The sequence below is a fragment of the Filicampus tigris genome, chromosome 3, assembly GCF_054856515.1.
Source record: "Filicampus tigris isolate MCC_2025a chromosome 3, RoL_Ftig_1.0, whole genome shotgun sequence".
Lineage (NCBI taxonomy): Eukaryota > Metazoa > Chordata > Actinopteri > Syngnathiformes > Syngnathidae > Filicampus > Filicampus tigris.
The window spans coordinates 20,072,418-20,095,073 of NC_141219.1; the positions used below are offsets into that span (position 1 = coordinate 20,072,418).

The following is a 22,656-nucleotide window of genomic DNA, read 5'->3' on the forward strand; positions in this document are numbered from 1 at the left end:
TGGAGTCCAAGCTCAGCTGGTGCCCGATTCACTCGTCCAAATTGTCCCATTGCTTTAAACAAGTGATTGTTGTTGTTTGATAAAATAAGTATTTAATTTCAATTTCATCAACTAATCTATCAACTAATTAAAAAAAAAACATTTTGCACTTTAGGGTGACAGGATCTTAACTGCACTTTAACCTTTAAAGGTGAAATCCATTTTAACCTGGTCTATACCTTTGAATGCACGTACAACTGTTCAATGTTTCTGTACTTTTGGAAGGAGTTGATTGGCAAAATTCACAACAGGTGAGGTGTTTGAGAGAGTCAAATTAACATGTAAAGTAGGGCAGCAACTAACGAATATTTGAATAATGAATCTAACTTTAAAAAGTTTTAATTTCCATACCTATATTCAAAAACTCCACATTAAATTTAACAGTGAAGAAAATGCACAAACAAAGCCAATCGCAGGGCACACAGAGACAATCAAACATCTGCACTCACAATCACACCTAGGGGCAATTCCGAGTGTCCAATCAACTTACCATGCATGTTTTTGGAATGTGGGAGGAAACCGGAGTACCCGGAGAAAACCCACACAGCCACGGGGAAAACATGCAAGCTCCACACAGGGAAGCCGGAGCCGGGATCGAACCCACGACCTCTGAATTACTGCAAATACTGCATGAAAATCATCAAATTGAAAACGAGGCGATAGAGATCCCACTGTACATCATGTCTAAAAAAAATAGACACGTACAACACATTTTTAACAAGCCAGAGGTAGTTTTTCTGCAGGAGTGCAAAACGGTCCTCCGCGCCGTGATCACACAAAAATGGCCTTGGTCAGTTGTCACATACCTACATTTATGGCAGTTGTTCCCTATGCTTATCTTGACTCAAAATGCAGAACAGCGCTTTACACCGCTTCGCACAGACACTCAGGCGCAGGCCATTCCACCGTAATAATGCAGAGAGTTTCAGACATTTTTTTGCCCACTTTGTGAAGCTTTTAAAAAATCATAACTTCCTGAAATCTTAATATATTGACAACATTCAAATAACATTTTGTTGTTTGACATTGGTCTTGCTTGAGGAAAAAAAAAAAAGAAATGTTGTCATTTAGGGTACATAAAAAGACTGGATTTATAAAAAAAAAAAAAAAAAAAAAGGAAAAATAAATAAAGATATAAGATAAATCGGAATTGGGCATAATGTCCTGTTATGCGTGTGTGCATGTGCTGGTGTGTGTGTATACAGTATGAGTCACTCAGCCCTTCTGTGATTGGATGGCAGTTTTAGGTAAGGGAGGGGTGGAGGAGGAGGAGGACCTGGGGGCTGCCTGTCAATCTCTCCTCGGCTCCATTCACACGTTCAGCTGCACACTGCGACTCATTCACAAACGAGAGCTTCCAGTTGATTCATAAAAGCTGCGTGGAGTACAGGAAGTGGAGGAAGTGGTCAAGAGAGGGACAGGTGACTTCAAATTGTATCTGTTTTTGACTTGGAGTGAAGCCAACCGGACTTTAAACTACATGGGATGTCCCATGTTGCATACCGGTGAGTACCATGCATCCTGACCCAGTCAATTGATAATCAGCAATGCGACTACTTTCTAATTGTTGTTCGCTCTTGTGTCCCATCGACTGATTCCGTAAGGACGTCACACAACGCAACGCTAACCAGGTATAGCTCGTACAGTCAGACGGTGTATTTTGCGCCGCGTGTGTTTCAACTCACCTCTCTCAATACAGCCCAAGCATGCTGAAGCGCACCAAATACAGCCGCCTGCGCAACGATTCCAGAACCTCTCTGGACAACTGCTCCCTTCGCTTGGACTCCGATTTCGCCAACGATCCGCCATCTGCCCCGAGGAATTTCGTACCCGACGACCCATCACAAAGTCCCCCGCAGGGGTCCAGTGGGCCGCCAGGGGCCGGAAGCATTGGAGGCATTGATAGGCACCCTGAGTGGAGTGTGACCAATCCCCCAAAACGACCAATCGCCTTCCATTGCATGCGCAGCTCTCCCAGGATACCAAGTTGTCCTTCATGCCCTCGACACAAATGCAAGCAGTGCTCTTCAGTGGCCCATCGAGTGGTTCACCATCACATCAAGGTACATGACATGTCCGTTTGGTTTGATGTCAGTTGGGCTGAACACTACGCTACACTCGGCCCGCCATCACACACACTTCACGCCTTCTTTTCAGACAGCTTTCTGTGTCGGCAGTAGTGACTCATCCTGGCTCTGCGCTCGTCACATTTCTGCTGCTAGTGTGTGTGTGTGCGTGCGTGCGCGCGCGTGTGTGTATGGAGCCATGTAGGTTCTCCTATGTTGAGCCAATAGAAATACAGCATGTATTTGTGAGCACACGTATGGGAAGCCGTTTGATTATTTATTCAATATATGTTATGAAAATTGAGGTCAGCAAAGTTCATACAGTAGTGGAAGGTAATACATTGGTAAGTTTTGCTTTGACTTGCAAGCACAGACTTGAGATACATGAACTGTATAGTGGTAGTGAACTCAACAGTAAGTTTGGTAAATAGTGAACAAAACGCCCCCCCAAAAAGAGGCTTTATGCTGTTCATTGCCACTTCCAGTTGAAGTTTACTGTCAAAAAAAACATAAAACAAAGAGATTTACACTTTGTGTATTTAAAGAGAAAATCAACCCAAACATATTTTTTTCAAGAATATGTTCCCAGCTGGCCCACTAGTTGAAACACGGCATTCTGATTAATTTTGCGTTTGTGGAATATGAGTTAAGCAGCAAAATGCACCCACTTTTAGCCATTTCAGGTTGCGGCCATTTTGTCACTTCTGTCAACTGAAAATGACATCACAGACGCTCAGGGCTCGGATAACAACCAATCGTGGCTCAGCTTCAAAAAACAGGTGAGCTGTGATTGGTCGTTACCTGGACAACTATGATGTCATTTTCAGTTGACAGAAATGACACTAAACGGGTGGACCAATCACAGCTCGCCTGTTTTCTAAAGCCGCGCCGTGATTGGTCGTTACCTCAGCCCTGGGTAGTTGTGATGTCATTTTCAGTCAACAGAAGTGACAAAATGGCCGCCCCCAGAGATGGCTAAAAACGAGTGGATTAACTCTTATTCCACAAATGCAATATTAATCAGAAGGCCTTGGTTCCACTAGTGGGCTTGCATAGAACATATTCTTGAAAAAAATATGTTTGGGTTGATTTTCCACTTTAAAACAATCACATATCTTAGCCTTTAAGTCCTGTCGTTTAACGCAAATGCTAAATAGCATCTATGTTGCATTGCCTCTTAGCAATGTTTGAACACAAATGGTGCCGCAACATTTCTCCATATTACAAAAACAAATGTAGCCACAAATGTGAACAGAATGCGTCCGTGAAGTGACAAGCATGCACACAAAACGTGTCGCAACGTGGCCCAATATGTTTCGGAAGTAAATCCCCTCGTGTAGGTCTCAGTCCTGATGCTTTTGTGGCCATTTCAAAGGTTTTGTGCTTGTACTAACTGGTCCTCTCGTATTTATCAGTATCTTCGTTTTCTTCACCTTTGTCCACCGTTGCTTTTCACGCGTCGAACAATAGTGATGTTTCGCCTTTTAATGACGTATAGTTTGGATGAGGGCAAGATGAGCGTCCAAACTGCAGTGACATTGGATACATACCCAATTTGCATCCACAGATGATAGAGGACTGGGTCAGGTTTGGAAAAAATATGGAATTGTAATGTTCACGATGACATTAGAAAAAAAAGAAAAAAAAAGAAATCACATACATTTCACATATGGGCAAAAAATCAGAGCTGACCTGTAATATGAACATAGCTGTAGTGCCGTACTGATTATGTGAGAGGACTTGAGACTTCTCAGTGAACAGTATATTGCTCTGTTTATCTTTTACTGCCCCCAGTTGGCCAAGGCAGGCCAAACCGAAGAAGCATCTGATAAAAACGGTTTAATGGGGATGGGCGAGTATCGATACCAGGTATCGGGATACTGGCCTCATTTCGCCTAATCATCATCTGTGTCAGAAAAAAAGGTCTTTGCTCATACTTTTTTGTCATTGTGCCAAATGAAATGTTCGAATCAAAAGTAAAAGAGCCATCGGTACTCAGTATCAGTTACTACTCAAAGTGAATACTCATACAGGTATCGTATGTTTCTTAAAAGTGCAATATTATGGAGTGTTAAAAGCGCATTAGAATACGCGTTACAACAATATTTGTTGTTTTTGGGTTGAAACGGATAAATGGCATTTCTCTTCCTTTCAATCGAAAAAGATGATTCAACTCGTATCTTAAGGCGGAAGAATCACGTAATTTAATGTTCAAACTGCATATTGTTGCAGTGGCTTCAGTTTTTTTTTCTAAAATGCAGATCTGTACATTTGTATGGTTCAGTTCTATTTACTGTAACTTTGAAATGCAATATATTTGCATTTAGTCTTTTAAGGACTGCTTGTTTTCAAACATTTATTTTGGTACCGCTTTTTATTGAACTTTTATGTGCATTACATTTTAATTGAACCATTAAGTACAGGTTTTATTTTACTATATTTAAGCTCAGTGTTATGTTGACTGTGCTTAAAGTAATAGTGTTTGTTTTTTTTTTTTTTTTAATCCAGTACAGTACATTTTCTCAAGCAGAGTTCAGTTGTAGACTATTTAAATTATAAGTACAATGCATTTTGGAGTTGTTTGTTTTCAAACACTTTTTATAGGCCAGTTTTCATGTGCAACACATTTAAATTGAGCTTTTTAAGTACTGTTTTTTTTTGTGTCGTATATTTTAACCCTTTCATGCAAAGTGGTCACTACAGTGGACAGCTATTTAAAAGTTGCTTTTGCCTATATTAATATATTCATATTTTAAATAATAACATTAGATCATAGTTAATTTATGTAAGGTTTAAAATTATTTTTTTAAATTTAGATTAATTAATATAGGCGAAAGCAACTTTTAAATAGCTGTCCACTGTAGTGACCACTATGTATGAAAGGGTTAAACACAGTCTTAATGTTGTAACTTGATACACTGTCTTAAACTTTTATTTTCATTCCAGTTCAGTACATTTGCTGAGTTTAGGTGTGTTTAACTTTCAAGTGCAATATAATTGCATTTAATCTTTGAGGACTGTTTGTTTTCAAACATTTATTTTGGTACTTTTTTTTTTTAATTTGACTTATATACAATACATTTTAATTAAATCATTATTTGAGTACAGTTTTTATTTTCCTACTGTATATTTAAACACAGTCATTGTTTAATCCAGTACAGCATATTTGTTTAAGGTAGTATTCCCCACTTGACTCAGTAACTCTGTTGTGCTTTTCAGTATATGGGTAGCGTGGAGGTGACCCAGTCTATGAGAACCCTCAACTTTGATACAAGGAAGCAAGTAACACGGTAGGTTCTCCCCCATTATCGCTACATGCTGTACATAACTGTGTTTTGTCTCAATCCGTGCGGCCCTAAAAAAAAACATCTCAGAGAGGAACAGTAAATAAAACGCATGACATTGTTCTCCTCGCTATTTGATAGTGACGTCCTACTGCAGATGCTTTGTTGACATGACCATAGCAACCTCTGTTTGCAAGATTACTGCACAAGGAATTGGCCAGAAAATCCAATTAGGTGAATTTCCTCCTAATGATTTCACATACATGAATTACGAAAGAGGAAGTAGGGAGGGAGAGAGAAAGACTTAATCCATCATGTGCAACTTGTCTTCAAGGAGAAGAAAAGCTCTTCCAAGAAAAAGTCAGAGACACAGACGGTATAATGACAAGCATACAGTGGAGGATAATAATTATTTGATGCCCTGCTGAACTGGTTAGTTTGCTCACGAAGAAATTAACACTGTCATTTTTGCGGTTGTGGGTGGCACGGTGGGCGAATGGTTAGCACGTCCGCCTCAGAGTGCAAAAGTCGTGGGTTCGAATCCGGCTCCGGCCCCCCTGTGTGGAGTTTGCATGTTCTCCCCATGCCTACGTGGGTTTGCTCCGGGTACTCCGATTTTCTCCCACATTCCAAAAATAATACATGGTAGGTTCATTGATCATTCTAAATTGCCCCTTGGTGTGGTTGTGAGTGTGAATGTTTGTTTGTCTCTGTGTGCCCTGCGATTGGCTGGCAACCAGTTCAGGGTGTCCCCCGCCTACTGCCCAAAGGCAGATGTGATAGGCTCCAGCACGCCCGTGGCCCTTGTGAAGATAAGTGGATTGGGTAATGGATGGATGGATGGATTTTTGCGGTTGTTTGTTGAGAATGATACTAGGCACAATTCAATTAAATAGTGCCCAGACGGAGAGATAACATTCATACATTCCATCCCCAGAAAAAACGCCACCAAAGATATTTCTTGCTTAATAGAGGTACAACCCACCCCCTCCATCCAAAAATGTCAACCATCTATCGCGGGGTATCTTGGAACGTACCACCCACGAAAAGTGAAGGAACACTGTAATGAGAACCACGTATATTTGTGGTTAGGCATTTGCGAATTTGCCAATTGTCGCAGACTTTTATACTATCATACTATTATACTATACTCCGTTATTTGCGCAAAAACTCACTTATTTTCTGTTTTCTGTGCTCAGGTCATAGCCGTTTCTCATGAAAGTATAGCTTTGCCGCCTTCTGGTGGAATCTTTGTGGCAAGCACTTGTGTTGACTTCAGTGTCTGAGGTTTACTTAGTCAGGCCATAGCCTTGTCTAATTGAAAAAAGTGCTTTGCCACTATCTTGTGGGGGATGAAATTACAAACTTTTTGGGTGGGCAATTTTTGGTGGCTCACTGTAAAAAAAAGGCTTTCTCCACCAGCCTTTTTTTGAGGAACTGTTACCCGAAACTTAACCCGTTAAGGCCGGGAGGGCATATCTGCGTTTCTACCACTAAAGCCGGGAGCATTGTTGCGTGTTTCTACCTTCAGAGCCGGGAGAGCGTATACATCATTTTCTTTTTCTAAACCAATTCTTGGTCTCATAGCCCAAAAAAGGCATCGGAATATACATGTGACGGTGTCGTGACTTCTCGGAGGATGTTGGTAATGTCCGCCAGTAATGGTGGACGCCGTCGAAGTGAAAAAGATTATGCATTTGTGGACTTTGAACCGGTGGAACCAGTCGAACGTGATATATGGTTAAGATATATGTTCTTGTTTCAATTTATTTTGGTTTTATGTTCCTATCCGCGTGCCTGCGTGGGTTTTCTTCGGGTACTCCGGTTTCCTCCCACATTCCAAAAACATGCATGGTAAGTTGATTGGACTCTCTAAATTGCCCCTAGGTGTGATTGTGAGTGCGGATGTTTGTCTTTGTGTGCCCTGCGATTGGCTGGCAACCAATTCAGGGTGCCGCCCGCCTACTGCCCGAAGACAGCTGGGATAGGCTCCAGCACGCCCCGCCACCCTTGTGAGGATAAGCGGTATCGATAATGGATGGATGTTCTTATCCGCTACACGGGCAGGGATATTTATTATTTTCTAGGTGTTGAATTTCCAGGAAAACTTTTCGAGGGGGATTCCAAAGACGACCTTAGGTTTTAGAGAGATGTTTAGTCAGGCGCTTCAGGCCTTAATGGGTTAAATAAATAGTCTATGTAATCGTCTATCGTCTATTTTCGCGGTGAGGCTTCAATGGCTGCGGCGGGGCTTCCGTTTCCCGTAAAAGACCTACTTGCATTTAGTCTTATAAGGACTGCTTGTCTCGGCAGCCAACGGGAAAGGGACGCCTCGCCCCGAGGTCCTCAAAGGTCCATTAAGGTCCTAAAAGATCCTAGAAGGAGCCGCATTTAGTCCGGCCACAGTGAAGCGTTCATGCCACGTTGAGTCTTTCAAATATCGCCCAGCGGGGGGATACTGTATAACAGCCTAGAGACTTTGAAGTCCAAATAAATGCAGTGCATAATACGCCTTCCAAAGTTTGATACATCAAACTGGTTTAATCTTATTAAAGGAAAAAATAAACCGTACGCTGTATACTGTATTGACTAGTAAATGGTTAACAATCTGGTCAACAAAGTTCTTTATTTTAAGTAAAATTGCACAAGATAGATAACTTAACCTATCTATTTTCCCTGCAGAGCGGTTTTGCGACTCACTGACTTCATTTGAGGAGCAAATTTCAAATTTTGTGGAGCATAATTGTTTTACATGGAAACACCGTTTTTGTATACCTAGCGGTTGACATCAAACAGCAAGAGGACATGTGCTGTCTCCCGGTCATTCGCACCACGCACTGAGTGTTGCGTTTATGAACTCGGACATCGCAGCACCAAAAGTAACACAACATTGCATATTTTCCACAAACCCTTAATGACAACATCTAACAATAAAAGACATAACATACCTAGGTCGTTACAATACACTAATTTAGAGTGCTAAAAAATGATGTCTCTCCTAATCTTTAATTTTTTTTTCAATTCCAGGTTCACACCACATTTTGAATGTATAGATCAAATTATGAATATTAGACAAGCAAAACGAAACTTTTTGGATCAAGGTTAAATAAAAACAAAAAATACAGGTGTTTATTTTAGTTTCTGTAGCACAGAGCATTTCCCTGATTTTACTCATATGATTGCAGCACCACACTTGCGCACAAGCATGGTAGCGATTTAAAAAAATGGAATCAAATCGAAAATCGGGAACTGAAAATCGAATCAAATCGGGGTTTGAGTGAATCGTTACCTCCCTAATGGACACTGTCCTTTGCATGCCAATGTTCCTTCTTGCAAGGCAAAGTAGAATTTCTGTAGTCTCAAAGTTACTTGTTGAACAGACAGTTATTGCATATGTTAAGTCAGTCATGTTGGCAGCAAGATACAGCTACTCTGTGCTCTGTGCTATATAATAATATGATTATATTATTGAGTTACTTTTGCAGGCTCATGACTGTGTAACCATCAATTGAATTTTCCAGCGGAGCAAGGTGGAGCTTTGTACCACGTGGCCCACTTGTGGGAAGTTGAAGCTATAACCTGACGACGCGTTGCATTGCAAAATGTCTGCACCAAATGTGAGAGTTGTCGGGATGGCTCACAGCAACATGTGATAACTGATCTGATGACTTTAGACAGCGTAGCAAGAATGTTGACATGATCAAAGATCTGAAAAGAAGGCTTACGTCATTATTGTTCAAACTCTTACTGTTAAATAATGTTGTCGTGTTTCATCAATTTCACAAATCACGTTATATAACAAGATAGATTGAAGAGTAACTCTCTTTTGAGTTCTTTGAAATTTCTGTAAACAAAGTATTCGACAAATGTTTTAGAGTAGTATTTTTCTGATTTCAAATTTTGATGACAGGAAAAACAGCATTTATTTTAACATTTCTTTTGCTTATGTGTCGTGCAGAGAGGCAATCAACAGACTTTGCAAGAGGACGACGGCCAAGACCGCAGTGAAATCAAAGAGTGTAAGGCGCACACCGGCACCAAAGCACGTCATACTGAAATACACTCATATAATATACTGAAATGTGCTCATATACTGAAGTATGCTTTCAGTAGTAGAGATTGTTTTGTTAGTGTGAGTCTGAGAACATTTCAGTAGTGTGTAAGTTTTTTTAGTAGCGTATGAGAGAGCATACAACAACAAAAAATAATCAATTGTAGGTGTGAGCAAAAGAAATTTCATTGTGTGTGAGAGTATTTCTGTAGAGTGTCAGTATAATGTGTGAGAGTGTTTCAGTGGTGTGTGTAAGAGTGTTGTGTGTGAGAGTGTGCCACTAACGTGTGAGCTTGTGTCAAGAACGCGTGTGAACGTCTCTGTAGAATTTCAGGGTGTTTCAGTATTGCATGTGAGAATGTGTCACTAAAGTGTGAGAGTATATCAGTAAATTTGACAGTGTTAGTGTGTAGTGTGTAAGAGCATTTATGTGGCGTGTTTGAGGGTTTCATTTGTATGCCCGAGAGTGTGTCACTAAAGTGGGAGGAGGGTATTCCCACAGTGTGCTAGGGCGTTTCAGTTGTGTGTATGAGAGCGTTTCAAGCGAATGAGGTACTATAATCCTGAATTGTGCCCCTGAAGCTCCTCTCATGCGCACACACACAGAAATGTGGAAGCACAAAGAGCTTTGCACAAATGAGCCCTTTTCCTGTGTCATTGTCAGCCTGAACACAAGCAGCTGTCTTGTGTTCTGGGTCGCAGCAACCTGCAGTTTTCGGGCCGGCGGGTCATCCTCAGCGTCTGCGCAGACACCCTCACTCTCCTCGCCGCGTCCTCGCAGGTGACCAACACGACACACGACACACTGCCATGATGACTTTTGCCATCTAAACATTCTTTTTCTCCTTCTCTCTCTTTTTCAGAAAATCACCCAGCACTCCATCCAGGCAATTTCGTTCGCCTCAGGGGGAGACCCAGTATGTTTGTGTTTTCACATGTGACATACAGTATGCGCCGCTTTAATTCAATATACTTGGCTCACTTTGCTGCTTTTTGTGTGGAGTATTGAATTATTTTTCCGGCCTAATTGTAACATGAGGATCGGGATTTGGACCCATACGCAGACATGACATGGAGGTTGTGGAGTAAAAAGTCTTTATCAACGAAAATACAAAGTAACTACAAAGAGCTGAACTGGAAGAGAGTTTGCATCCTCACTCGAAGAAGGTTTGACGTACTTAAAATATCACTGAGTAACTCAATCTTATAAACTGTTAAGACATCGTGGCCTATTTGACATGATAAAGGACAAAGCATTAAAGTGCCATAGCAACTGCATAGCAACTGATACGTTACGTAACAACCAGTCATAACACTAATTCTTCGACAACCTTTAATTGGCGCTGCAAGGTCACCAGTGCAAGCTGCAGTGTTTTCACCTTGCGCAGTCCATCTTAAAAGCAATTACTCTTATCTATCATCCTTCTGGTTCGCTCCATGTTAACATTATTTACTAATGATACAAATTGGAAGGCCCAGGTTTCCTACACTGTTGGCCAATAGTTGCAAGCACAAATCAAAACAGCTCATGTCAGCAGCAGCATGCCATGTGGCTCAAATTCTGCTTGATAAATGTGTTTGTTTTTGTTGATTTTGCTTCCTTTGTTGATGGTTTAATGCTTCAGGATGCACATGTCTAAGGCAAATTAGCACAAGAATGCAGACTGCTTATTGATTTACGGTCAAAGTAGTCTTTTTGAAACAGGTAAGCAGGTGCAGAAGACGGGCACTCTGAATTTTCACAGAGGTTACGGCAGTGTGAAAAGTGCAATTACCTTCTTACATGTTGTGCTAGATCTGCAATGTCAAACAGCTTTAAGATCCATCCAATATAAAAACTTTGTACAAAGATTAAGTTAGGGGTTGAGCTGATTGGTCGACTAGCTGACCACTCCACTTTACTACTGAGCACGGACATTGAAAGCTTGAGGTCGACTAATCACTAATCACGTGTTATTGGCATCTTGTCCACCAATCAGCTAAATTACAGAGGACTTCCACTCACGTGACTGCCGCAGTCATCGTACTATAACGCTCTGTGGAGCAGCGAACTGTCCTGCCAACAAGGCGATACAGTCTTCATACATCTGCGTGGCTGTGAGAGTACCAAAACAAGCTGGTGGTGGATGAGCTAGCGGTTAGTCTCGCTAGCTTTGGCTAGCCTATTCGGATTGCCACCAGAGTTAAAGGGTTCATGCTACCAGTATCTTCACTGTTGGAAAATTGTGTTGCTCTAACACTCAACTTCATCGTGACACTTTAAAGCCGTATGGCTTCTACAAGCAAGTAGAAATATTACGCCAAAAACGAGACCAGTGGCTGCTCTTTCTCAAATACATATGTGCATAAAAAGCACAAGTCAAAAAGAAATAGTAAAAAACACTTTCAATTGTTTTTTTGGTTTTTTTGGAACCTCCCTTTGATGTCCCGTCCCATAACACACTATGACACCAGTGTCATACAATAAGACACGTGCAGGATTCCCACTAATACTACAATTAGCCTGATGTTGACTTGTATTTATAAATAATTCATTCTTCCTTGTTTCTATGCCTGTCCATCAAAATATGTCTTTAGATGAAGCTGGTTCGAGGTTTTCATGCGCGCCGACAATTGACATAAACCACCCCTCTCGTTCGGAATAAAATCTTGATGATCGGCATAGGCTTGATCCGATCAGAATATTCTGAATGGGGTGTGTACATGAAGCATTTTTATTGCGATCAGGCTTTTGATCCGAATAAATGTGGCCATGTAAACAAAGCCAGTGTCTTATTTTTAAATCTAGTAACAGTACCTTTATTAAGTACAGTCAACCCAAACACATTTTTTTCAAGAATATGTTCCCAGCAGGCCCACTAGTTGAAACATGTCATTCTGATTAATATTGCGTTTGTGGAATACGAGTTAAGCAGCAAAACCCACCCCCTTTTAGCCATCTCAGGCGGCGGCCTTTTTGTCACTTCTGTCGACTGAACATGACATCACAACTGCTCAGGGCTCAGGTAACAACCAATCACAGCTCAGCTTCAGAAGACAGGTCAGCCGTGATTGGTCGTTACCTGAGCCCTGAGTAGTTGTGACGGTCATTTTCAGTCAACAGAAGTGACAAAATGGCCGGCCCCAGAGATGGCTAAAAACAGGTGGATTAACTCTTATTCCACAAACGCAATATTTATCAGAATGTCTTGTTTCAACTAGTGGGCTTTGATAGAACATTGGGTTGACTTCCCCTTTAACTTTTAAGTACATTTGTATGTATTCTTTTACAATAGTTTTTAATTTTTTTTTATTTATTTAGGTCGAATTTTTGCTTAACTTTCTTGTGCAATGCATTTGAATTGATTCATTGTTTACATGTACATGTACAGCTTTTTAAAATATATTTTCCTTTACACACAGTGTTAATTAATCAATATACTTTTTAGGAATAGCCCCGGTTTTTATGTAAAGCAATGGGCTTACTGCGCTGTTGTATTATGTTGGTCATCATGGTGGTACCAAGAATGTTTGGAGGTGGTACGTGGTGTAAAAAGTTCAAGAACGACTGCACGAAAATATTGACACCTTCATGCACTAATGTGTTTGCAGGACATGGAAGACTACATAGCATATGTAGCCAAAGATCCAGTCAATCAAAGAGGTACGGTGAATGCTTGTTTTTGTCTCCGATCACAATGTTGCTCTTTGTGCCCTTACTTCTTTTTTGTCTACTTGTAAGCGTGTCACATCCTGGAGTGTCCTCAGGGCCGAGCAGCAGAGGTGATCCGCAGCATCGGTTGGGCCTTTGAGTCTCGGTTCAAACAGCTGCTTTGCCACACGCCGTCGCTTGTTGCCGCCGATCCCAGGTCTGCGCCATGGCAAACATTGTGTTCGCTACTGTTGATGGTTGCTTGGTTTGTCAATTTGTATATTTACCCGGCAGTAAAAAAGATAATCCAATCCTACTAAGACAAATATTACTTCCATGAAAATGAAATGACAAGCAAGATTAATCAGATTAAACAGTAAGATGTTCTATTTGTTATGTAACATTTAATCACGATAACTTGATACTTTAACAGCAAACTTTTTTTGCCAATGTGAGTTCTTAGAAATTCCAATCATAATTCATCTTCTGCATGCAGATCAGCTCAAAGAATGTGCAACAAATGGATGCCAGAGGACAAATTAACAGAGCCAAAAGATGCCGCTGAGGATAATGTTGATGATAACAATGAGCATGAGTACTACAATGTGACTCCAGGGAATATGTCACCCTTTGGTGGAGTAGAGGACCTGTGTGTCACAAGGGCAGAGAAGGAAAAGGTAATAATCAAAACAATTCAACATTTTGGTCAACCCACGTTATTCGCGTGCGACAGTGACCGTACCGTGCCACGAACAGCGAAAACCTGACAGTCATTTAGGGTCGAACTTGAACAACTGGAGATTTTTTTATAGTCGATTATAATATGACAAACGTTGAGTTAAAGTTGATTGATTGATATTTTTTCAACACAGTGCACCGGTTCCCAACCTTTTTAAAGACATTTCGATGGACAGGCATGGAAAGAAAGAAAAAAGCCAAATGATTAAAAATGCAATTGACCATCACACGAATTGAAGTGATTGTAATTGCACACACACACACACACACACACCATACTGAAATATGCTCGTATGCAGAATATATTAAACACCACCTTAATGAGCCATCACCTTATTGTGGTGGAGGGATTTATGTGTCACAGTAATTCTAGAAGCCACAGGAAGTATCAAACAAAAACAACTGACACACGCACAGCTTGGTGATCGGTGAAATAAAAACAATATGGGGCATGGGTCATTGCGTCTGCGTGGGACTGCAAGGCACACAACACTCTTTTATTTTTAATTTTTTCCTTAATCGGCCGCGTGTCAGGAGTGAGGCACCTGTGTGTGATGTGGTACAGGTTAAGTCCGTTCTTGACGCCGTTTGGCTGACTCGGAGCGACTGGGACCACCTCGGTCATTTAAATATGCAGACGGGAACTCAGTGGCGGTTTGGCGATGCCCAGCTTTACCCATATCAAGCAGGTCCTCGGTGGGGGGCTAGACAAAGTACGGCTCAAAAGATTCTATGTACAGTATGCACTGTAAATAATGGAATCCGTTTTCCCTTGTCCGGACGAGCTTCACTGATTGTTGTTTGTTCTTATGCGCCAAAGAAAAGTTCAGAGTACCCACCCTTGTTGGAGTCCTTGGTTGCAGCACAGGAGTGCGCTCTTGCTGGGGACTCCATTGTTTTGCTGGGGGACTTAAATGTTCACTTGGGCAATGACAGTGAGACTTGGAAGGAGTGACAGCCTCTCCCAGTCAGTACACTATTGTCTGTGCATAGTGGAAATGGGGTGCTGCTGACCTCGACTCAGGGTGTTGTGAGTGAGTAGGGAGAAGAACCCAAAGACCTCCTCAATTCCACCAATACCACTCCCTTGAAACAGAGGAGGGGGTAGCCCCCAAAGACCACGTGGGTGGCCCGCGGGCTTGTTCTACATATAGCTCACCAGTGATGGCACATTGGGCTTTTCCAGGAATGTTCTAGAAATGCTCATTTTAAATTCTATCGAAATACACTGTTGCATATTGATATTTATCTGTTTCCTAATTGTTATGAGAAATCATTAACATGATCAGTGTCCTCACATAAAAGTTGAATTTTACTCATTTATTGAACAGTTTGTCACCCCTATTCTCCTCATGGACTCTCACTATTTCGTGCAACTTTTTTTTTTTTCCTCCCGTCTGCTCCCGTGAACGTTTTATCCTGTACTGCCTCAGTCCCTTGATTCAAGGTAAAGTTGACTTCCGTCCCGTAAAAATGTCAGCCTCTACTCTGAGGTGGGCTCTCCTATCTGTGGGTTTGAAGTCACCAAAGTGATTAAAAAGCTCCTTGGTGGCAAGGCCATGGGGGTGGATGAGATCTGCTCAGAGGTCCTAAAGGCTCCGGATGTTGTGGTGCTGTCCTGGTGGAGACGCCGGTACAACACCAAATGGACATCGGGCAAGGTGACTCTGGATTGGCAAACTGGTGTGATGGTCCCCCTTTTTAAGAAGTGGGACTGGAGGGTGTGTTCCAACTAAAGTCGAATCACACTCCTCAGTCTCCTGGTAAGGTCTATAAAGGGTTGCTGGAGAGGACGGTCCGCCATGAAGGAGAATCTCAGATTCAGGAGGAACAGTGTGATTTCCGTCCCGGCTGTGGAACAGCGGACCAGCTCTACACCGTCGGCAGGGTCCTCGAGGGTGCATGGGAGTTCACCCGACCACTTTACATGTGTTTTGGGGACATGGAAAAGTGTTCGACCATGTCCCTCGAGGAGTTCTGCGGGCACCAGAGAACATGATGATGGCAACGTTAGCATCTCCAAGCCGTGATCTCCAGCTCTCACTCGAATGGTTCGCAGCCGAGTGTGAAGCACAAATCAACTCCTCAGTTATAAAAGGTTGAAAAAGTTGAAAAGGGTGGAATGTCCAGTTCGAGAGTGAGATCCCTGCCCCAACTAGAGTAGTTCAAATATCTTGGGATGTGTGTGTGCGTGGGGGTGTGTGTTCAGCAATGATTGTGAGAGAAAAAAATGTCAGCAGTGTGTGTGATAGCGTTTCAGTAGTGTTGTATATAAGGGAATGTTTCAGTTCCCTGTTTCAGTACTTTTTAAGAACGAAAACATTTTAAGTAGCATTTGACAGTGTTTGAGTTGCGTGTGAGCAAAAGAAATTTCAGTTGTGTCCATGAATGTTTCAGTGTGTGCGTGGGAGCAGTTTGATAGTAGTGAGTAAGAGCGTTTCAGTAGTGTATGTAGGAACGTTTCAGTAATGTGTGTTATTTTTTATCAGCTATTATTTTTATGACACATGGCTTTGGCCTGAGCTAAAAAAAAAAAAAAAAAAATACAGCTGTGCCTTGAGAGAAGTTCAATTTGTGCCATGAGGTTGTGTCTCAAATCATCTTTGAATGGAAATGAATGGAAATTCAATTAATCAATTTATGGCAAAGTGAAAATGTTATGCAGTAGATTGTCCATAGGATTGAATGTGAGTGTGAATGGTTGGTTGTCAATATGTGCCCTGCAATTGGCTGGCAGCCAGTTCAAGGTGTGCATCGCCTCTGCCCAATGTTAGCTGGTGAGCTCCAGCTCCAAGTGATATTCAAAGTGGATGGATGGAAGGAGTTGTTGACAAAATGAAGTTCTTTTGATGACGAGCACTTGTGATAGAAGTTACATTTTCAGACAATTGTAATTGATTAATTTTATTTTGGAAAATGGACGACTGAATTTTCGTCGTTGATGATTAATTTAATTTTGCATGCAGAAACAGACGGAAAAAAAACAGCAAATATTTTTTTTCTCATGCAACTTATCGTTGTTTTGTCACTTTCCTAGGTAAAATAAAAAGTCACTTAAACAAAAAAAAATTAAATGAATATTAAACTTCTTATTGTATGGTATTTTATTTGTATTTGTTTGCTTGAATGACTCTCCTTTTTTTGTTCCAGGTTGGTTTCTCTCCTTCTGTTTCACTCTATGAGAATTGTTCCATCACACAGGATGCAGATGCTCAAACAACAGGTACACCTCTTAAATTCAGATACATGTACCTCTTGACAGATATTCCTTTCAATCAATATTTTCTGCATAATTATTTCAAACATTTCACATCTTTTTGTATTAGACAATACTGTAGGGGAATTTTTGAGAATAAACGTACAACTCAGGTAGGGTCGCTTCCGCTCTCGCTAATCTACAGAAGGCCACAATGCCTTGAGATACGAGTGACTCGACTTTTTGGTGACACAAGCCATCACATGAAAACAGAAAACTAACAACTTTAATATGGGGAAAAATGGCCAAAATCTCATGGCGCATTATGTTTTTGGCAAACAGAACTGCTGTGGCCGCCGGGAACAAAAGTGTAAACATAGACAAACCAACTAACCGTGTTATCATTTATAAGTACATTTATCGTTGACAGTGGTGGCAAAAGTACTCATGCTGTATTTAGAAGTACTGTACAGGCACATGTGTAAAAAGGATTCTGGTCAAAGGACTGATTTTACTCTTAAATAAAAGTAAAGCAGGTATGACTGTAGAATGGACTTTAGTACAAAAGTAAAAAGTTAAAATAAATTGTTACTGTCAATTATACTCAATACCCATTTGGATACAATGGAAAAAAACCTTTTGGTTTTTAACCAATGGCTGTTAGCTTGGGCTTTTTTGCAAAGCAATGTGTTCCCATAGTTTTGCTAATGTAGTGAGCTAAGAAAATACGTACAATGTGTATTTTATTTTAGATAAGACAACGGATTTTTGGACGTTAATTCCCACAGATCTCAAACAATCAAGATCAAACACAGTTGACATTACCTCTATTCAAATCTTTTTTTTCTTCTTATGTCCCGTCTTCTTCTGTGGAGTTTGACTATTTCTACACAGGATTATAATGTACATGCTGTATTTGTGAGTTCAAATGTAGGGAATAAAAACTGTCAGGAAAAATAAGACATTATCAAAGTATTTGTACTTCATTACTGTCCACTAATTATTATAGATTTCCTCCAACCTTCTGCTTTAGACCCATTGGAGTCCGAGATGAGCAGTAAATGGTGTTCTCTTCCTTGTGAAACACACATCCACAACATGATCCAGGAGGAGTGTTGGTTTCATGGCAGGTGGGTCGTGGTAGTTCAAATATTCTGTTTAATTTTTTTTTTTTGTCTTTGTGACTTTTATACTGCCCCCCAGTGGCCAAGGCAGGCACACCAGAAAGAGCAGCGCAATGAATTGGATCGCAGCATTAAATCATGATGCACACACAATATAACAGTACTCCCAGTCATATAATCTTTCTCCTTGGCGTAGAATGACAATATTAGTGCTGCACTGTCGAGCTGAGAGAGCTGATGAGACATTTCAGTGAACAGTATATCTGGTTGTCTTACAGAGTTGGGCATCATCTATCCGTCTATAACTTCCGGGCATTATTTCCGCCCAGCCCACGTGGTCCTTGCCTATACCTTGTCGGGGACAGCCAATCGGTGTCGAGAACATAATTTTCACGTCACACGCAGGCGCTGCGCGAGCAGACACGCTGTCAAACAAGCAGCCACGCCACCAAAAAAAGAAAAAATATCAAATAAAAACAACAGACACACACACACACAGCGTGGTGATTGGTGAAACAAAAACAAACAATATGGGGTTTTATTTTTAAATTTTTTTTCTTTGTTTGGCTGCGTGTCAGGAGTGTGGCACCTGCGTGTGACGTGGTACCGGTACAGCTCGTTCTCGACACCATTTGGCTGACTGGGACCGATCGGGCGGGTCTGGAATACAGACGGGAACTCATAGACGCACTAAAGCACAGACGAATGCCCAGCTCTGCTGTCTTATAAGGCCACCGGGTGACCAAGGCGGGAACAACAGAAATAGCCGCATAATCAATACAGCATGAAAACCGTTCAATATTTTACTTTCTATTTGAATGCGTTACTGCTCTTTGTTTTCATGAAATACATTGTTATTGAGTTCTATTTTTCCTGAATAAACCCCCCCCCCCCCCCCCCCCCAAAAATACAAATGTATTTATTGTTTGTTGGGATGGAGGCTGGAATAGCACTTCCGTTCATTTCAAAAGGGAAAGATGATTTTAGGGTTGCTCAAGGCACCAGTTTATATGCATTTTGTACTTTGTATGTAGTATAATGTAACATTTTATATTTCTCAACGGCCATTTCAAATCAATAAATTACTTCCCCTTGATAGAGGTCAGTATTCCTGTAATGCCGGTCCGTGATCCTTTACTCAGGTTAGGAAGAGAGCAGGCCGAGTCACTTCTCTCTTGTAATGGAGACTTCCTTGTCCGAGAGAGCAGCTCGGCGTGCGGTCAGTATGTGCTCAGCGGGATAGACGGAACCGCGGTTCGACACCTGCTGCTGGTCGATCCACATGGCCAGGTTGGCGTCACAAGCACAGAACCTTGAATCGGGACCTTACTTCTTAAAACTCATCATCATTTCTGTGTTTGCGTGTGCTTGCGTGTGCGTGCGTGTGTGTGAGTGTGTGAGCAGGTTCGGACACGTGACCAGGTTTTTCGTAGTGTGGGTCACCTGGTCCGTTTCCACATGCACAGCCAGATACCCATCGTGACCGGGAGCAACCAGCTTTGCCTCAAACAGCCAATCCGGCGGAGACGTTAACATGGACACAGAGGCACTCGTCACATCTGCATCTGTAACCGCTACAGACATCTGTTTGAGCATTTATTCCATATCCTTCATATCCAACGCAAGGTACTCGCGAGTACGCTATTTGACTTGACTAGTAAGACAATTCAGCGCACTACGGTTTTATTTCACATTACGACCCTAGTGAGGATAAGCGGTTTGGAAAATGGATGGATGGATGTCTATTATGTAATTAACTCAAGAGTTACGTTTCATGATATAGGTATATTTGTTTGCAAATTACCGATATACATTGCATAGATTCTATATATGGAACACTTATTTTATTATTATACTTGATCAATTTGGATTCTACATATAGGCAATTTCTCTGTACAGTATTTATCACATTCACTTTGTGCCTGTCTGACTTTGTAAGCACAATCGCCAGTGTTTTTTGTCACCAGGTATTCAGAATGAATGCTTGTTTAATCATGCATTGAATTGTAAAAAGCAGTATCAAAAATAGATGGATGGAATTCAGAAAGTAAAACACACGGCCAACTCCTACCTAATTTTCATTAGAAATAATGGAAATAATAATGTGTTTTTGTTGTTTTACACTAGTGTTATTCAAATGTCGAGGAACAGGAATACAGCAAACAGATGATTTGGATTATTCAACAATATTTTGTATATGATCTTAAATATTTAAATTCCGTACACATGGTTAAGGGATTTTGCACCTGTACAAGAATATGTTCTATGCAGCACACTAGTCGAAACACGGCATTCTGATTAATGTTGGGTTTGTGGAATATGAGTTAAGCAGTAAAATCCACCCGTTTTTGTCCCTCTCAGGGGGCGGCCATTTTGCCACTTGTTGTCAACTGTAAATGATATTACAGTTGCTCAAGGGTCAGTTAATGGCCATGTCATGGCTCAGCTTCAGAAAACAGGTGAGCCACGATTGGTCGTTTCCTGAGGCCGAGCAACTGTGATGTCATGTTCAGTCAACAGAATTGACAAAATGACCACCCTTAGGATGGCTAAAAACGGGTGGAATTTGCTGCTTAACTCATATTCCACAAACACAGTATTAATCACAATTCCATGAATAGACGAGTGAAGGCGCATAGAACATACTATTGTCGTTACTGAATATTTTGACCTTACATTATATTCCTAATTTCTGTATTTGTAATGCCCTTTGTCTTTGTGATACAATGGATACCGTTGTTGTTCCTGTCACAGTGTAATTAAAGAAAATGCTATAACTTTCATTTGATGATGCTTTTTGTATCAAAGACTTTTTTTTTTTTAATATTTGCACGAAATACACCCAGATTGCAAAATATGTTAAATCAATGTTGAATTTGGGTTAAGAAGGTTGCTTTTTGGTTATGGTTGAAGATTAATGGTCAATCAACGTTGGTTCAACAAAATGTTGTCAACACTGAAGTTTGTGATGAATATATATACAGTATATATATATATATATATATATATATATATATATATATATATATATATATATATATATATATATATATATATATATATATATATAGAGAGAGAGAGAGAGAGAGAGAGAGAGAGAGAGAGAGAGAGAAAAAGAAAGAGAGAGAGAGAGAGAACTGTATATATACAGTGTGTGTATATGTGTGAAATGGTCCATTTTTCACTGTCTCTTTTAGCCACAAGATGGCGCTAATATCTTTCCTGGTGAATTCAACACAGGATGAAACCTTCCCTGACCTTCCTTGGGATTTGTTGCGGCCATACAACGTTGACGTTGCTATACTATCTGTCACTTTCAAACATCTTAAAACTTGGTCACATTTTTTAAGTAAAAGATGACTTGGATCCAAAACTAAGGAGTTGATTATTTTCGGATTCCTCAGCAGAGAGCCACAGAGGGAGGTCTTGTGATAGAATCACAAAATTTGCATGCCTTATAAACTTCCCACAATACTTTGCAGCGATTCCTCTGTTGGGTCAAAAGCGTACGCCTTCACGCCATGCAAAGGTTAAACACAATAATAGTAAATGCGCCTTATCTGATTGTGTCCTCGCCAAGCTAAGACTCAGACATCCAAAAACAATCGACGCTGAACATGTGCATTTCACTAATTTTCTTCCCTTTCTTTCCACTCCCAGTGCTTTCCCAGCGTCGTGACATCCCTGCAGATTCTGAGTCACAGGGACCTCGCCCGAAGCACGACTCACCACGAACAACAGTGAGCTTGCGTGTCAAGTACATGTTTCACTCGCAGGTCACCACTCACTCATGCCATAGCATCAGTACAGTATATGGGTCACCATCTGAGCATTTATTCCATATCACTGATATCCAGCAGAAGGTACATCTACTGTACTAGTTGACTCTCTGCTCGCTTCTGATTTGTCTAGTACCTCACAATTATAAGTAGCACTAAAATGCGCATTTGTTGTTTTGACTCACTAATCGTTCTATTAGAGTGATGGATTGTCTTGCATGTCAGTCTCTAGTGTGACAGAGTATAATAGTAGTACAGGTACATGGACTTTAGCTCAAGAGCAAGGGTACAGTATTGAGGTGATCGGGGGTGTTGCTCAAACGGCTTTACGAAAAGCCTTTAATTCATATTCTTGAGCACAAATAAATGCTCGAATAGCATTCAATACAGCATTTATTATATATTCTTGATATCCAATTAAAGGTCCATGTACTTGTATGTTCATTTAAAATTAAGCTTGTGTGTTTCAGCAGCTGTTTAAACCGTGATGACTGTGAACCCATATAAATGTATGATCGCCTTATATTCTCACATATACACAACAAAATGAAGGGTAAATAGTTTTAAAATCAGAAGCCAGTAAATAGTTTGTTCAACTATTTTTCAATGTATTTTAAATAAGGGATTGGTAACAAATGCTTGCAATACTGTATATCATATGTTGTGTTAACAGTGAAGACAATTTCAAAGAAACCTGTCAAGTCAACACAAGTGATCTGCCTTCGCGGGCCGGATCTGGTCCCCGGGC

At 40.8% G+C, this 22,656-nt stretch overlaps 1 protein-coding gene across 2 annotated transcripts; it reads left to right on the plus strand.

The window, feature by feature from the left end:
* Nucleotides 1-1,334: 1,334 nt before the first annotated feature.
* Nucleotides 1,335-22,415, plus strand: LOC147150208 (SHC-transforming protein 1-like). 2 transcript variants are annotated; one of them, XR_015086148.1, is made up of 15 exons: nucleotides 1,335-1,544; nucleotides 1,644-1,670; nucleotides 1,739-2,102; nucleotides 5,325-5,395; nucleotides 9,348-9,408; nucleotides 10,105-10,221; nucleotides 10,304-10,357; nucleotides 13,032-13,083; nucleotides 13,162-13,288; nucleotides 13,568-13,748; nucleotides 16,960-17,032; nucleotides 18,039-18,135; nucleotides 19,272-19,419; nucleotides 19,534-19,755; nucleotides 21,790-22,415. XR_015086148.1 is itself a non-coding variant. In XM_086025747.1 (14 exons), exons 1-14 carry the CDS (start codon nucleotides 1,525-1,527, stop codon nucleotides 19,660-19,662), a joined length of 1,521 nt encoding a protein of 506 aa, XP_085881873.1. In that variant the 5' UTR covers nucleotides 1,335-1,524; the 3' UTR covers nucleotides 19,663-20,563. The 2 variants fall into 2 exon arrangements, 1 of the variants encoding a protein (XP_085881873.1); XM_086025747.1 differs by lacking the exon at nucleotides 21,790-22,415 and having other exon boundaries at nucleotides 19,534-20,563.
* Nucleotides 22,416-22,656: the final 241 nt, after the last annotated feature.

Coding starts and splice junctions, on each gene's coding strand:
- LOC147150208 (XM_086025747.1), top strand. CDS start 1,525: ATGTCCCATGTTGCATACCG. Junction 17,033..18,038: donor TGCAGATGCTCAAACAACAG/GTACACCTCTTA, acceptor CTTCTGCTTTAG/ACCCATTGGAGTCCGAGATG. Junction 18,136..19,271: donor GAGTGTTGGTTTCATGGCAG/GTGGGTCGTGGT, acceptor TCCTTTACTCAG/GTTAGGAAGAGAGCAGGCCG.